The sequence below is a fragment of the Siphateles boraxobius genome, unplaced genomic scaffold, assembly GCF_051911475.1.
Source record: "Siphateles boraxobius isolate OS27281-9 unplaced genomic scaffold, OSU_SipBor_1 2, whole genome shotgun sequence".
NCBI lineage: Eukaryota > Metazoa > Chordata > Actinopteri > Cypriniformes > Leuciscidae > Siphateles > Siphateles boraxobius.
In genome coordinates, this window is record NW_027508810.1 from 8,948,702 (window position 1) to 8,966,633 (window position 17,932).

Here is a 17,932-nt window from a genome sequence, read left to right on the forward strand (position 1 = left end):
ATAATACACTTATGATGGTACTTTTGCGGTGTTATGGAGGAGTTGGTGTGTTGTGGATTGTTTTATCTTTATCTTTTATCTAATAACCCATTTATGTTATAATATTCCAGTCCATTGACATTTTGCAATACGGTTGATTGTTCTTCCAATTAAATAGATAGTTCATTAAAAAAAAGGAAACTTCTGTACTTATTTACTCAACTTCATGTCATTTCATATAGGTATGCTGTGATTTTATTATGAAATGCAAACAAACAAACAAACAAAAAATAATTTATAGACAAACTTCCATGTCTTTTCCATTTAATAACATCTATAAGCAGTATACTGTACAAGTAACTTTTTCAAGGTCTTCATAATTTCAAGCTTTATGTGAGTAAATCATTTTCATTATTCATTGATAATAATCTTCACCATCTGTTTATGAGGTACTCAAAAAACACTGATGTTTGATTTTGCTTCAGTCCAGCCTGCTCCATATGCACCATGTTTGAGTTAAGATTACGGGGGAGGTGAATATTATTAGTAAATGACTTACGTTTGGATTTTTTCCTCACACAAACCTATTGTATGACTTTAGGATACTGGGAATATAGAGCATAAGTAATATGGGCCAGGTGTATGGATTTTCTTTTTATTTGGGGTAAACTGTCCTTTTAAAATACCTTTGTTAGGAATATAGCTGAATTATATATTTGTTTCATATAGTTTTTATTTTCTTACTTTCAGACTAACAAAGGGGATGCTCTGGCCAACCGGGTCCAAAACACACTTGGAAATTATGATGAAATGAAGGAGCTTCTGACTAGCCATTCCAACCAGAGTCACCTTGTAGGCATTCCTAAGAACTCTGTTCCCCAGACTCCAGTGGAGAAACCCGACCAGCCAGGCTTTTTCCCTGAGGCTCAGCGAAGCCGAGCTGCTCCTTCCCAGCCTGGAGGCCACAGCACTTCTATGCCCCCACCCCCTGCCAACACTATGCCAAGTTCTAGCGTTGTACATGGACATCAAGGCAAAAAGTTACGGTCTTCAGACTGGTCACGAGGGGGTCACGGTTCAAGTGGAACCCAGACCGCTCAAGCGGTCAGCAGGGGAAAGCACTCCAGTCATGAGCAGACCTCTAGTAGAAATGAACAGGACCAAGAGGACTCAAGTCCCAATCCCAGCGGACCTACAACTTCATCACACTCCAATAGGAAGCAGTCTGGCAAAGGACCAGCCACAGCCGAGCTTGGCCTCGGAAAGTCTCCCGCTGAGCAGGACTCGTGCTCCCATGGCTCGAACTCACCAATGGCTTCTACGTCCCTGCTTCCTAGCGGCCTCTTGACGCCGACATTTCCTCAAGGTCTCCACTGCAAGCCCAGCAGTGCTGTGCAGCAGAAACCCACTGCCTACGTCAGACCCATGGACGGCCAAGACCAGGTCCCCAACGACTCCCCAGAGCTCAAACCCCCTGTGGAGCTGGTGGAAGGGTACAACACTGTGCCATTTGGAGGTCTGCTGGATACCAAAAGCAGCACAGCTGGGACCAAAGGGAAAATTCCTAAGCTGACACTGCCGCAATCCGGGGAGGTGAGTGTGACCATTTTCTGTCTTAGTTAAAGTGCATGCTTCCTGCAGATGTTGTAATCATTTGCTCTCGTTTGGATGCAGCGGTAGTTGGACAGGAACAGTTGGCAGATAGGCTTGGCTCTGTTGACTTTCCCCCTGCTAGGTCTGTTTTGCATTGAAACCTGGCAGAACAAGGGGCTGACATAATGGTGTGCTTCATTAATAATCAGCTAATGAACCTCAGGCTTTCCTGTGAACCTACCTACTCTACAAGGAAGTCTTCTTGTTGGCGTGTTTAAAGATCAATTTCTTTGTAGCTTTACTGGTTTGAACAGAGGGAAATTCTTACCTCAGCGATTTTCCTGTGCTTAGGTTGCTGAAGTAAGTTGATATTGGCTCTCCTTTGAGAGGAGAAACAATTCTAGAGTTAAAACTATTCAGAAGATCTGTGTGATTGAATGATGTTGACCCATTGAAATGGGTCAATGTTATGTTTGATTATATTTCCCAGTTATTGACAATGCTTGAATATGGTGACTTTCATAATAGTTCTTCTGAGCGAAATAATGCACCTCTTTGTTCAGTAAGTCATTGTAGGTGTTTTCCCATTATACGTAATGATCATATCATTCATTACTGACTGTGTCTTAAATTGAAGTACTGTATATAAGCTAATTCCTTTTTTCTTTATTTTGGGCCATGCTTTGTGTGCATAGATCTATAATTACAGCAAACCAAGAGGCTTTATAATTAAATAAAATGTACTAAATATGGCTATAGATTGAAGCAATATGATGATGTCAGTTAAGATGAGTTCACTGACAAACTTGATACCTAATATAATTAAGAATGTTCAAAGAAATCTTGTTTTAAACTTGCATAAGACTTTCATACCTATTCAATAAGCACTGGTCCATGTGAAAGGTTGCCAACTAGATACAATCTGGTTTCACTGCGACGACCTGTCTTGACCTTTAACGTGGTAACATCTCAATAAGTCATGTTCCTTAAACACCTCTGAAGACCCTCCATGTCTTGAACATGTCACATACACATTTTTTACACAGTGGATGGGCCCATGTGTTTTGAATTAACCCTCCGGAGGTTAAGTCACTGGAGCTTTATCACCAGCAATGTTAACTTCATCCCTTCTGTGGGACCGACACTTAGAGCCGAGTTCTGTTGACCTTGCTAGGGTCGTGATACATGAGCTACACTGAAGCCGTTTACAGGCCATGCAGTGCCGTCACTTCCTTTGAATGGCTGCCAGCAGGGGGATTTGATCCCATGGCATTTTGTAGAGAGAAAAAGCTGCATTTGAAAGCTCAGCATGGTCCTTTAGGACAGGGGATACCATCATTTAGGATTTAGCCAATAGCTGGTCTTAGATTAAAGATAATAGATTGTAGCAGCCTAATAGTTCTGTTATAATGCTTTAGGCTCATGTTTAACTCTTTAAAACCCCAGCAGCAACTAATTAATTTCTTCACTCTGAGGTGGTATCTTGTGAGAGGTAATTTTCTTGTATTTCCAGTGCCAGGTTTGAAAAATAGCCTCATATCGATGCCTTAAGCTTGTTTGAGCAGTAGGTTGAAATTCCCATCCCTCTTACCTACGGGTTTAATCCAGATAAAGCAAACAAACCAAATAAGATAAGGTGCGGTAAACAAGAGTGGCATATGATTGAACAGGTTGACTTGCTGTTATCCAACCATGGCGAGGCAGCCAGCTGTTCTCCCTCTTTGTTCAACGGGGATCTCGACGACCATCGGGCTCCAAATTGCACTATCGCCCATCTTGAAGCATATGGTACGTTCGCACGGTACAGTTAAGCATGTGACAAGAGTGAAAACCTGGGGAATTTTAATTGCTCTGAGAGTGCCCTCATACCGGTCAGCTTGCAGGAAAATGGAGATAGATGTTGTTATTGCAAAGAGGTGCAGGCATAGAAGACCCCCCATAGGGTGGGACCCAGCTGGGTCTACACCATCTTTCCCTACCCCTCCTTCTGACAGATGAGTCACTGCCTGAAAGTGAAAAGAGAGAGATGCAAAAGGGGAAAAAAAATAAATGGGGAAAAAGCAGAGAGTAACGAAAACAGGACTAGTAGGATTAAAATGGAACGCAAGAGAGTACGGGTAGAGCCGCTCTTTAAAGATGGCTCTCAAGAGAAAAAAAAAACATCTTCAAGGACATTGATTTGATTTTTTTCCACCCTGCCTTGCGTAGCTTTAGTTTGTTAAAAGGAGTGGATTCTGTTGAAGCGGCTCTCGTGGGATTCACCTGTACTGTGTTGTGCTGGCTACTTATTATTCCACAGCTCTTCAGGCTTATTTATCCAGGTTCGCTCTGGCTGAGGTGTTGAATTGTGTGAAAGCCTTTCCTGATTGTATATCCTCCCAGGTTTTCTTTGTTGTCACATGAGTGGATGATATTTTATTGTGCTCAAAAATTGGCAGAATGCTCCGTGGTTGCTTACATATTTTTTTCGAGACAGGAACTATTGTCAGTGGTAATGGTGCGATTCACGTACAAATCTTTCTAAGCTGGTTCTTTGTGATGATTCAGGCAAAACAAAACTGTGAAGAGGATGACATGTAGGAACCAAAATAATGCAACATTTGAGACAGATGATATCACACATTCAAAACTATAGGCATACAAAGAGCAGCATTCAGCAACATATTTTCTTCACTGAAAAAATAAATGCAAAATATGTGATGAACCAAAATGAATCCGTTAATTGTTTGCTTTTATCTAGTCAGCAACCAACTTTCTGAACTTTTCAATGCCAATTGTCAATGTCTCAATAGTTTTGTGGACCTAGTGTAGAGTAGTAGAGTAGAAAGATAGATGAGTAAAAACAAATAAGGAAAATTAGTTTTTGAATGCAAACTGCTGTCACAGTAGCACTAAGAATCTATATAATGAAAATAGATTCAATTTTGTTTCTAAGTGGCTTTTAATATACATAGTTTCATTTGAAAACTGTGATGTAAAAAGTTTGTTTCATTGAAACAAATCATTAACCAGTAGAGTCAAATTAATCAAACTTCTCTAATTGTGAGAGTCATAATAGCTTTATAGTGGCTCACTAACATAACTGTATTATCTTCAGACTGTCACACACTTCTGCACTGTTGAAAGAGTGCCATTCTTTGGTTTGAAAAGCAGAAGCTTGTTCCCCTTGATAGGCATGAAATGTTCCCTTGTGCCACCCCACCACAAAATATTTTGACAGGTTGAGCACTCTTCAGTGTGATAAGACTGTGCTAAATGGCTCTGGAAGCATTCTGTTATCGCCTGGTGTATTGATTAGTGTCTAGCGTTGTGCTGCTCGCTGTGAAAGAGCGGCTCACTTTTTTCTTCTTTTTCTTTTTTTTGTCGGTGTATGAGACATCGACAGGCAGATAAGACTATTGATCCATCTAAAAACAGTTATTGCACCCAGTATCACCCACTCTTTATGTGACTAATAGCTTTATCACTAGTTCCTTGAAGCACAGATATGACAAGACAATAATACCGGTGAAGATATAACATGCTGGGCTATTTAAAATGATGCATCACACATGCTGAGAGATCATGATTATGTTTTTGCTGGTTTGATAATTCATTTTATTCAGACGTTATTTTTATATAAGATATTACATTGACAGAGTAAGTTATCTGTTGTGATATAGTGCTATAAATCATATAGTAATGTAATTATGTTGATATACAATTACACATATTTATACACTTTGATCAATCAGCTGTCATGTCAACCCATTTTGAATTTTGTAATATCCAATGGTGTCTGAGAATTTCTTCGGTTCAACAGTATTCCTGGTCTGTTCTATGACTAAATATAGCAGTACCTGAAAGCAATCTCAGTGGGCAGCAGAGGTGAATGATGTCATGGCGTTGAGGACTGGAGTCTGGGTCGGGAGTCTGGCAGAGGAGTTCTCATCAAGCCACAGTCTCCTTTCTGATTGCTCTTTGTGATCAGATATAATGGATACGCCGACATCTGCTGCATATAAATGCAGTCCCTCTGTTTCCTTGGCTATGTCGATCCCAGATCAGAGCAGAGTGATTGCACGATCACTGGATAAGATCACAGTAAAATCTCAGCTGCTGATAATGTACATTAGCATTTAGTTTCCAAATCCTTACTGACCTCTGTAAACCCCTGAAGTTAAAGGTGAGGTTTCACCAAACTGCATAATGACTGTTTCCAAGCAAGTTTCCCAAACTCCTCATCTGCCATTGGCTGATTAAACACAGAGTCCCGCCCCAAACTCACACCATTGGTTGAGACAGTGTTGCCAGGTCGGGATGTTAAAACAAACAGTGCAATGTTTCGAAAGCACAACAGTGTTCACACTTTTTTTTAGGGGAATCAACCTAAAGACGGCTGGCTCAGCCTGTAGTTGTCTCTGCAGTTAAACTGGGATAAACGGAAGATTTGACAATTTGACAAAGATTAACAATGAACAAAAATATTCTTCACTTTTCACATACTGTCATATCACTTTTTTTTATACGTTCATTTCATCAGTTAAAAATATGCATATATATTAAATGTACGTTTAATAAAACAAAACCAAGTCAAGTTAGCAGGTAATGTTTAATGCTAAATTCATTTGACTAATTAAGATTTAAAACATTAAAAACGAATTGGCCCATATAAGGTCAATTCATCCACTGATGACCGCAAGATGTTTTTTTGCGCGGTCTTCCTCAGCGATATAACAGTCTATACATTTGATATAACTATCAAATACATTTAATCGAGCTCTGCCCAGCCAAGCCGGGTTATTAAAACAGTGTTTGCCGTAACAGTCAGAGAAGTCTTTATCTCGCATGAAGCCCCGGCTCCATCTCACAGGACAGGAAGTCATTTCCAGGAACATTTGATTACACCGGGCTGCCAAGACTCACAAAGCAAGACGCCACTTCCCCCCAGAAAGCATCCTCTCCCACACTGACTCATCTTGTGCTGGATTGTGTGCATGGAGCTGTAACTTAGACGGCACTGTGGTGTCTTATAATGATTAATGGTTGTGCAATCATCTGCGTACATATTTCTGGAAACGTATATTTTATAAGCAAGGATGTGTGTTTGAAAAGAGATGCATATGAGCAGCTCAATATAAATATATGCATTGCAATGTAGGCACTCTACACACTACTACATCTCTACTTCTGAATATATATATATATATATATCGCACTCAATCTATGATACATTATAGTTTTGCATATTATGCATTATTTGTTTGCATCTTGGGTTAGGATATTGTATATTATTATAGATTAAATATATTGACTTTAACATTTTTTTTATTCGATTATGTCATTATTTGCAATGCTTCATGGGACTGTAGTTCTTTCCCTCACTAAACTCACATGTTAAGTACACATTCTTGTATCTTTGTCTTTTTTGTAAATACACAATTTTGATGAACTACGAGACGAACAGCTGTGAAGAATGTAGTTAGTGTCCATGGTGATCGATGAGTGGCAGCAAACTAGAACAAAGGAACACATGTGACGAGTGAAAACCAAAACAAACTGAACATGACTGTGACAGTTATGATTTACCTTGTAACTGGTTTGTTTGGTTCATTGCTTATAATGCTTTAAAAAATACTTTTTTTTAAATCCTTATGGGAAAAATGAATGGCAAAAATATTTCCGGAACCAACGCAACTGAAAAAGTGGGTGGGCACTAATGCACTATGTTACCTAATTGCACAACCAATCACAATCTGCCAATCATACACTCTAAATCCTCTCCTCTTTTTCAGCTTCTTCAACAGTGGTCAACCTTGAGGGTTCCACTTATTCAATTTCATATCTCTTTTTGAATATTTGCTTGTTTAATGTTATGCTAGCCAGTCCCAAACACAGTGCTTCCTCTCCAGAGAGGCTAATGAGCTGAGACGAGTGAAACGGCAGCGATCTTTCAGCGGTGCACTGGTGAGGAAACAAGGATGCAAGTCTCCGGTTTGATTAGCTGAAGAAGCTAAATAACCTGTGCACAGTGAAAGTCTGAGATAAGTTAGCAGGGTGTCCATGGTTCCTTTCAGTGAACTGATCCCAGAACATACTCCCTTTCTATAGTGTTGACTGACTGAGAATGTCATATACAGTATACTGCTGTAAAGCAACCTATTTACTGCTTTGATCATGTTTAGTGCACAGCTGACATGGGTTTTTCAATTGCATATGCCATTATGTAAAAAGCAGGATGGCTGTGCATTTTTGTAATTGAATCATCATTGTGCACAGACTTGTCAGTTTGAGTGTATGATAGGATATTCTGAAATGCATACATTTTTAAGAATTAACACATGCATATATTACTAATTATTTTTTACTTTATTCTAAAGTGAATATCATGGTTACCCACTAGTAATGACTCAAGTGTTACTACATCCAGAATGAATGACTAATTACTTGGATCAGTGTTCTGAAGTGGAAAGCATGATAACTCTCTAGTAATGACTGAAGTCAATGCAAGCTTTTGAGTTTTTTGTAAGGTTTTGTATAGAAATTGCATCTGACAGATTTGGTAACACTAGTAGGTTACCATGATCTTCATCTTTGGAATTAACATTATGCATTACTCATTAATTTATGAACCAGTATGTAGTCCTCCGGGAGGTATGAAAAAAAGTAATCACTTGTGAATTACCTCAGTCAACTGAGTGTTATTATTTACTAATTTGGTTATGTGAGTTTTTTTGTTAATAGAGTTTTGTTAATTGAGTTTTGTTAGTTAATAGTAGTTAAATGTTAATTTTGTATTACTCATTTGTTCCTGTGTAGTTATTCATTAATATGTCTGGTCAATATCTTCTGTTTCTAATTTTAGTGGATATTGGTATTTTTCGATGGCTGATTATGATACATCACTTTATGTACAGGTCAAGACAATTTTGGAGCTCAGGTGAACTTTTGAAGTCTTCTATTTATAAATTTGTTTTGCTGATGTGACTAACTGATTGTTTGAGCAAATGATGCAAACACATTGTAACACTAGGGACGTTAGATATAGTTTTCAGTATTTAATCACATAGACATTATAGCAAAATGAAAATTACTTATTAATGATCGGGATACATTCCAATGCCAGTGAGAGCTATTCTTTTTCCTTCAATTAACAGGTACATACTTATGAAAAAAATATGCTAACGTCCTACAAGTGGGACTGTATTATGAAAAGTAAATGACACATTTTTCTAAGCACCTCAGCAATGTTTCTCGAAATTCTCGAGCGTTTTTTCAGCAGTCTTTATGTCTTTACTCATGAGCCAGTGCCATCACGCCTGACCAAACATGCTGATCCTCAACATCTCAGTGTGTCACTACAAGCGGCCTTTGCACTCGCTGCAGGCTCTGAGCTAAACACTTCTAATATGACTCAAATGGATACAGAAGTGTACTTAGAGAGAGGAGATTGTTAAGAAGCACATTTACATAGAGGAATTGATGTAGTTTCAGCAAAGGCAGGAGTTCATTTGTAGGTGGGCCTGGGGAGAAATGATCATAGTTGACAACACTTAGTTGCATCTCAGAATTAGGTCACCCTACCCTTCTCTCTATCTCTTTCTCTCTATCTCTCTCTCTCTCTCTCAATCTCTCTCTCTCTCTCTCTCTCTCTCTCTCTCTCTCTCTCTCTCTCTCTCTCTCTCTCTCTCTCTCTCTCTCTCTCTCTCTCTCTCTCTCTCTCTCTCTCTCTTCTCCTAGTCATGCATGATGGGCTGTTCTCATCAGCCTTTGTTTAATATCGCTTCAGAATTAATTTGGACTCATTAATGGGATTCTTTGCTGTGAACACACTGATATAGTCGGTAATGTGGCTAATAAACATAAAACGATTTGCTCCAAAAGTCTGTTTCAGCAAGCATGAAAGGATATAAATATGAAAAAGGAGAAAAATATAGAAAATAAACAATAATGGTATTGCAAGTGATGTTATTGTTATTAATATCTATCTACCATTCCATACAATTAATATTATTATTAATTATATATGTTGTAGTAAATATGTTCCCTCTAATATTATTTGGTAACACTTTATTTTACAGTGGCATGTATTTACTATAGTAATAATTATAAATGATGCATAATTACATGGAACTAACCCTAAACCTAACCCTATGTTGTTAATCAATATTACTCAGTACTTAAATGTATAATTACACTGTAACAAGGACACATTAAAATAAAGTATAACACATTGTTGTTATTGTTCGTTTATTCTTCATGCATACCAAACAAGTTCTCATTATTAAAATATAATTTATGTGTATTCTTTATTTTGAAATAATTCTGATTCTGACTGGATGAATAAATGCACACATTTGATGGCACATTCTATATTAATGCACCTGGTTTTACTCTAATGTACAGTTGCTCATTGTATTACTTGCCACTAGAATTTCCATTCTGATTAGTATTGTTAATAGCTTCAGCTTGCAAATTAACTATGGTGTCTATTATCATATTGCGTTTGCTGCCATATAATAATAATAATAATAATAATAATAATAATAATACGTAACTTGAGCAAATGTACTTAGTAATATTACAATTGTTCAGGGGGTACTGGTTAAAGAATGCCTCTTATCTGTAATAAACTCACTATATAGCACACAGCCTCAAGTGGCTTATAAATCGGATATTGCCTTAAAAAAAATAACAGTTGTCACTCCTCCAAATGTTGTGACACAAACTTTTGAATTTATCTAGCAAAAAGTCTAAAGAATATTCAGAAAAACAAATAAACAAGGGCCATGCAGTGATTTGTATGCAGAGACCAGGTCTGCGTGATGATGTGCTGTTGTCCCCTGACGTGTACCGGCTCCCCTCAGCGCATGTAGTTTGACCTTGAAGATATCATTTGGCCCAACACTAGCCTCCTCAGACGGAGAACTAGCGCTCTGTGACCGCTAGTTAATGAGTTCTATACACACTGCTAGCCGAGCCAAAGCGAGCACAACCGTACCCTCGACCAGACGCTAATCAGGCTAGGCTACTTCCCCTCACAGACGTGTCACACACGTGCCCAGGCGGATTAACAGGAAGATGAGAGAACGCGTCCACACTGAAAGATAGAGAGAAAGAGAGAGAGGGGGTTATTAGGAGGCTTTACCATCCAAAGTAACAGCTGGTATCATTTGCATAAAATCATCATTTTACTAGGCTTCTTGTCAAACCATGATGGGGAAGAAAAAAACGTATACAAAAACTAGTTCATTAGCGCTTCCAAGAACAGATTTTATCCAGTATTTACAAGAATCCATGAACAATATCTGTACCTAAGCATCTGTAGTAATATTTCATGCTATTATGTGTCAGATTCACAAATTCTTTAATTATTTGGTGTTTTAAGCTATTCTGTAAAAGGATTAGTTCACCTCAAAATGAAAATTTCCTAGTAATTTACTCACCCCAATGCCATCCAAGATATCCATGTCTTTCTTTCCTCAATGGAGGAAAGAAAGACCTCAGAGAAAGGTCAGGCTCGATGTCGCCGGCGGAAGTACCGCCCCACTGTTTACAAAGCGACCAATACAATTTGAACTATTCTCCTTCGCACGGTCGCTTTGTAAACAGTGGGGCGGTACTTCCGCCGGCGACATCGAGCCTGACCTTTCGACGTGATGACGTATTTCCCGGCGCGTTGCAGATCAGCTCAATCCGAACAATTGTAGTTAAAAAGTATATATATATTTATTTATTTTTTGAAAATGACCTATCGTTTTGCTAGATAAGACCCTCCTCCTCAGCTGCGATCGTGCACAGTCTGTTGAAGCACTTCAAAGACCTTTGAAACTGCATTGATTTGGACTTCAAAACAGTGGTTGCAATTGAAATCCATTATTCAAAAATCCAGAAATGTTTTCCTCAAAAATTTCTCTTCCACTGAGGAATGAAAGACATGGATATCTTGGATGGCATTGGGGTGAGTGAACTAATCTTTTAATGGTATTCATATATGACATTGTATATAATGTAATTTGTCATTTTTAAGAATATAGATTTTAGCAACCCTTAACCCTAAATATTAAATGCACATTAATGTAAAAAACCTCATTAGTGGCATTCGTTGCTTTTACAGTGACTTGTTTTTATCTTCATCTAATCATCTGTAAGACAAAAACAATCACATATTTTAATATTTATTTATAAAGATGTTTCATTGCACTGTTAATGACTATTCAGATTAAAAGATGTAAATGTATAAAATTTGTTATGTCTACTTGGAAATTGTGAGACCTTCTTTTTATTGTTTCCATTTTTTAAAGTCCTCCCGTGGTGAAAATCAAGTTTTTAATATTGTTTTTATGTCTATGCGTTGTTTTTAATATGCTGTAAGACAAACCATGTACAAATTCATAAGTATTATGATAAGTATTCAAGAGTATTTTCTCCTTAAAACTGCAGTAAACCAAAGACAGCCTCAAATACGCGGTTTGAAATCGCTGGTGTTTCTGATGTCACAAACTATCTTGTAACCAATCACGTCAATGTGTGAATGTCAACGAGTGGATCTCTGAACCGGTGTGAGTGAGTGGAGGCGGGGCTAATTTGCATATTCATAGAACCGCGTATACTAAATGAGGCAAGGGTGTAGAGTTACATTCAAGCTATTTTAAGGCATGAAGATTTTTTTTTCAAGGAAAACATTTAAATACAGGATGTAATTTTTGTTATCAAAGATGAGTTTTAAGGGAAATAATTATTGATTACAGAGGGACTAAGTATATCATGATACTATTATTTACCAAAATTCAAAAAACATCTTCATAAATTCTTCAATACATTTGTGCTTATTGCAAACATTGCATCTCACCTGAGCTGCATTTTGCATGTAGCCATTGGTGACAGGCATGCAGGTTTTATGTGAAAAAATTCTCTCCATTTGTATCCCATCAACCCCTGGCCATTTGTGGTTACGTGTTGCGGAAGGTTCTCAATGAAACTGGCTTCTTAAAGGGAAACCGCAGCAGATTTGCTTATTAAATTAGCCCATCTCTGCTTGCCTGCATCATGGCTGGGAGTTAGAGGGCTGCTGTGACCACGTAAAACTTGGATTGGACCCTCATAGCAATAACAAATGCATCTTTTCCCTTGCCTCCATTAGACCAGGTTTTGTAGTGTATTTTAGCCACTATAAATAAAAGCAGAAAGACAAGTCCGCACCATTAGACTGTATGTTAGAACGGTGTAACTGCATCAAGACATGGTAAAAACAAAACAGGAAAACAGGACCCACATTTTCCCCACGCTACAGCTTAAGGTCAGAGCTGCATTATCTCAGCTGCATTTATCTTTGTCGAGTGACATTGTGAACTACAAAACCATCATGATGTATGGTGCCTTTCAGGAGTGGATATTTATTGCTGCCACTGGCTTCAAGCCAGCCAATTTAAGATTTTTGAATCAGATTACCATTGTTGTTTAAGGTAATATGGCTTCTGGTTACCTTGAAGTTTTTACGTTGCTTAAACACTAAAGTGTAGAGACAGTTTCAATAAGAATGATGCACCACAAGGAAATAGAAGAGAAAATTAGTAACACTTTATTTTGATGGTCACCTGTAGACATTCTGCTGACGATGAGTAAGGCTGAACCAATTCTCTTTAGAGTATTAGTAGAGCTTAATATCTGTTAATGCTTTATTGTGATGGTCCCATAAAACCAAAAGCTGAGAAAATGTTAATGTTTTCTTGAACGCTCTGATGTACACAACCGTTGACCAATGGTAATTTCCAACAGGTTGGTCCTGATGTCAATTTCACTGTATTTTTGTTTCATATCAGGCACATCCTCAAAATGAATCGTACGCATAACTGTCAAGTCCTCCATCAAATATTTCTCTACTGTTTAAGTGCTCTAGTGTAAACCAGATACACTAAATATAATGATACACAAGGCAACTTTTTAAGCAATGTTGCTGGGCAATGTTGATGTCAACGGGCAACCATGTGAGACACAGGGCCCATGACCGATCTAAAGTATCCAGATAGAAATTTGGGATTTGGAAAATTGGGAAAGTTCCCAATCAACATCGCTCAAAAAAGCTGCCCCTTGTATCGTCACCTAAAGATTACATAGAAATCAATTTGAATGCTGTTTAGTGAAAAATGTAAATGGACCTAACACCCATCCCTGTGGAATACCATGCATTAAGTTGTTTCAGCTTTGAGCCCAGTCAGTTCAATGCCCGTTAAAACCCTGAAACCCCCAATTATTTTGCCCACAACCCCAGCAGTCCACCCTCTCCATGTCGATTCGCTTGTGAAAAAAGCACTGCACTCTAGGCATTACAAAACAATACATAATGCTGCCTACTGGTGGGTCTTTAGTCTTTTTAATTTATTTTGGATGCTCAGTGCTGTTGTTGAATATCTGCGGTGCCTTGTAATGAAATGCCCGCTGTGCAATTTTGCAAGTGTGTCAAGCAGAGCATGACCAGATATGCAAATTCAATACAGAAGTGGCAAAGTGGAATTTTGAGTATTTTTCACATCTGGGGGCTGTTAAAAGCAGTTTTTGAAATCAATGAATACATAATAAAGAGGTGTCCACACTAGATTGATATCCCAGTTTGTTGGCTATAAAAACTAGTTTGTTGTCTCGAGTTTGTCTCTTTTTCACAGAGTGGCCTCACACAGCATGCGGTGTAATGGTATAACAAATTGCAGATGAGGAATGGAAATACGAACGGATGAGTTCCTGTCTGATGGTGTATCGGTCTTGCTCTCTCTTTCTGTCTGGTTACTCACAGAGAGAGAAATGGTCATGTGACCAGCACCCCACCAACCAATCTATCTATACATATCAAGGTCAGATCCATTTTTCTTCGAGCTACCACCCCCCGCGGTGCTAGAACAAAAATTCGCGCCCACCTTTGTTTTTATGTTTACCCTTGATTTACCAAAAAAGAGTCACAAAAATGTAATATCCTTTGCTTGTTTATCATTCCAAAATATTCACACCCAATTGATGACGATGATAACATTGATTCATAAGAGATGCTCTTCCTGTTACTAAAAATACAAATGCTGAGCTGAATGCTTGAGCAAGCGGACACGCAAGTGCACACATCAGCTCAAAAACGTACGCCACTACCATAGAGATATAATAACGACTTTGATGAGGATGCAAAACTCGGTGCATGTTGTACATCATTGTCGGTGGAGAAACTAGGTGTCTTTAGAAAGTGCATCAGCACTGATTCTCAGGTCAGCTTGACACAGAAGCAGGTGGTTGATGACTCAGGCAAAGTGGCTTCTGTTTATTCGAAACCTGAGTCCAGCATCCACCGGCTCCCCCGTGGCTCAAATGTGATTGATGACACTAATTACCATGTCACTGCTCATTTCAAAACCTTGATCTCTGAGCATGCGGCTTTGGCTCATCTCCTGTATACACACACCTTTAGCCAGGGTCCATGTCGCCCGCCCCTCTCTCTCTCTCTCTCTCTCTCTCTCTCTCTCTCTCTCTCTCTCTCTCTCTCATGTTTGCTGCCCATGTTCTAAAGACCTCCTATCCTCAACCGTCACCATCTATCCGTGCTTACTGGCTCCCTCCTCTCTTTCCCCAATACTTTAATTGGAGATTATTAGGATGGATTTGCATGAGCTTACATGGTCTGCATTTTTCTCTCTCGTCATCTCAAATCCACTGGTTTAGGGAAATAAGCGCTGAGTGAGCTGCAGAGTTTTGCAGGGAATCTGGTGCGTAGCAGTGGAGAGCATGTTTTGTAATGAATGACAATAAATGACAAGAGCTTTCTCAAAATTGCAAGCTACAATCTGATTGGTTGGCTTTCCATAGTTCCTGGGACCTGTGGTCAACAGGTTTTTGGTATTGATATACTAATTTATACATAATCAGGTCACTTCATATGTTTTTACTGATCGAATAGCCATCTGATTTGTTAAAATGGTTTAATTTACACTTGGCCACATAAATGTCTCAGCAAAACGGATATAAAACCTATCTTTAATTCCCACGCTTGAGTTAACCTCAACGAAAGCAACAGATATGAACTGCATTTTATTTATCAATAGGAGAAAGAGTGGCATTAGCACTGGTAAGATCATAGATACCGTTTCTCAAAACCAAGAATGCAAAGAACGGACTTGTGTTCTTGGGGAGAACGCTCTTGCTAGTTGTTCTTGGAAGAATGAACTTACAAGGTGACGAGCACACAGAACGCTGCTGACAGTTTGAGGCGATGTGTTCTTGCTGGTATTGCGCAATACCCCCGCACAGCGCCGTCTTCAGTACCCAAACATAAGAATTATTGATGATAACAGCCAGGTTTTTAGCATGACTGGCCGGTTGGCTCGCTAGCTACACCCGCGTGCGCTTATGGAGATTCTTCACTACCGAAAATGTTTGAGCATATTTTCGATTCGCCGTAAATTTTCGTAAAAATGGCAATATTTGAAATCTACACAGTAGATTTCTCGCATCAAATGTTCTCAGAAGTGAATTTAGTGATGAAATAGCATACGAAATTGTAAAAAAACGACTTACTGTTGTTCTGCCTTTCTGCTCCCCGCTCCTTCCTTGAATGCCGAAATGAATGCTGGGATATTTCTGCCGTCAAGTTCACACAAGTTAACAACCGATGCATCCTCTGTAAAATGTGTCAAGAACACTTCCGGGATTTTTAACCGTTCTTGCCAAAATGCAAACTTGTGTATTGAGACAGTACTTGGGCAGCGACTGATGACGTTTCACAAGTCCACAAGAACACAAGTACAGACAAGAACGCATATTGAGAAACGGCCTTAGTCTCAGCACTTTTAATGAAGGTAATTGTGTTTGAGCTTTTAGTTTCAGTTGCAGCAGTTTGCATGTTGGCTTGCTGAAGAGATACTCAGGCAATGTGTGTTGCAGTAGTGCCGTCATATCTGACTATAACACGTCATATAGCCTTTAACACGCTCTCACATGTTAATTTTTTTGTAACATTTTGGGAAGAGTCAAATTTAGACATGTGGTTTCAACAACCAGATACATTTACACTTGTCCAGTTATGTCTGGAATGCACCTCCTAAAGGGATTTGATATAATTTAAATCTGTCTCTAAAGTGTTTCAGATTGCATTTACACCTGGTATTTTCACGATCGGATAGCTATCCGGTAGGGGTGTAACGATTCCCTCATGTCACGATTCGATACATATCACGATACTGATCATGATACAATATTATTACGATACTCCAAGACATACGGTAAAAGCTTAACAAAAAATGTACTGTTGATTAAAATGCTAAATTTGGTTTTAGATTGTGGGTGTTAATGAATAGGCTTGGACCTAGTGCTGGAAACCCAATTTACAGGACAATGGTGAAACCAGCATGAAAATATTCATAATTCTGAAGCTGAAAATACAGAATTATTTTAGACGAACATGCTTGCACACTGTCACTGGCTAGATACATTTAAAATAATGTAGACCACTGTTTACTGGTAATATAAGACATTTGGCCTCATCAGGACCCAAAAATATTCCCCCATTGCATTATTATACATTATATTCAACATTATATATAGTAGTTTAATGTAGTACTGACACTAAAACTCTGTAAACTTCATTTATTTATTTTTCTCACACAGAAATTTCTATTTCGGGGGACTTATACATAATACATATTGATACATTTTTGTCTTGCGATATATTGTGACACGATATATTGTTACACCCCTACTATCCGGTCAGAGAAAATGCAGGAAGTAACCAGGTGGAAATAGGCCCTAAGTAACACTTTATTTCGATAGTCCCTTTTAGACATTCTACTACAGTAACTATCAGTAACTTTGCAACTACATGTCAACTAGCAGTCATTGGAGTATTAGTAGATCGTCTGAATATCTGCTAACTCTTTATTTTGATGATACAGACATTCTACTGACTATAAGTAACTCTGCAACTACGTCAACTTATTCTATTAACCCAAACCCTAACCTAACAGTCTACTAATACTCTAATGAGAGTTAGTTGAAATGTATTTGCAAAGTTATTCTAGTTAGCAGAATGTTTATAGTAGATTATCGAAATAAAGTGTAACCTTTAATTAAAAAAAAAAGTCAATATCACAAAGCCATGAAGTAAAAACTGTCAGGGTGATATGACAGTTCTGATATTATCATAGAGAAAAAAGCCTCATTGAAAAACCTTTCAGACCCAAAGATTTCAGATAATATAACAGTTTTATGATTAAGAAGGGTTAGTACAGGCTTTAAAATGTTATATGGTGCAACTTCTCGAAAACTGTATTTAAAACTGATATTTATGAAAAATTCACGATACTTGTAAAAATAACTAACCTTTTTAACTTTTAACTTTTTAAAAAATAAT

General features: G+C 38.2%; 1 protein-coding gene across 2 annotated transcripts in view; it reads left to right on the forward strand.

Moving 5' to 3' along the window:
• Positions 1–17,932, forward strand: part of aff2 (AF4/FMR2 family, member 2) — a 267,260-nt gene that overhangs the window by 77,216 nt on the left and 172,112 nt on the right. For both annotated transcript variants that reach the window (XM_077235761.1, XM_077235762.1), the window contains exon 3: positions 730–1,572. In XM_077235761.1, the coding sequence (XP_077091876.1) occupies positions 730–1,572 (843 nt within the window). The remainder of the gene's footprint in view (positions 1–729; positions 1,573–17,932) is intronic.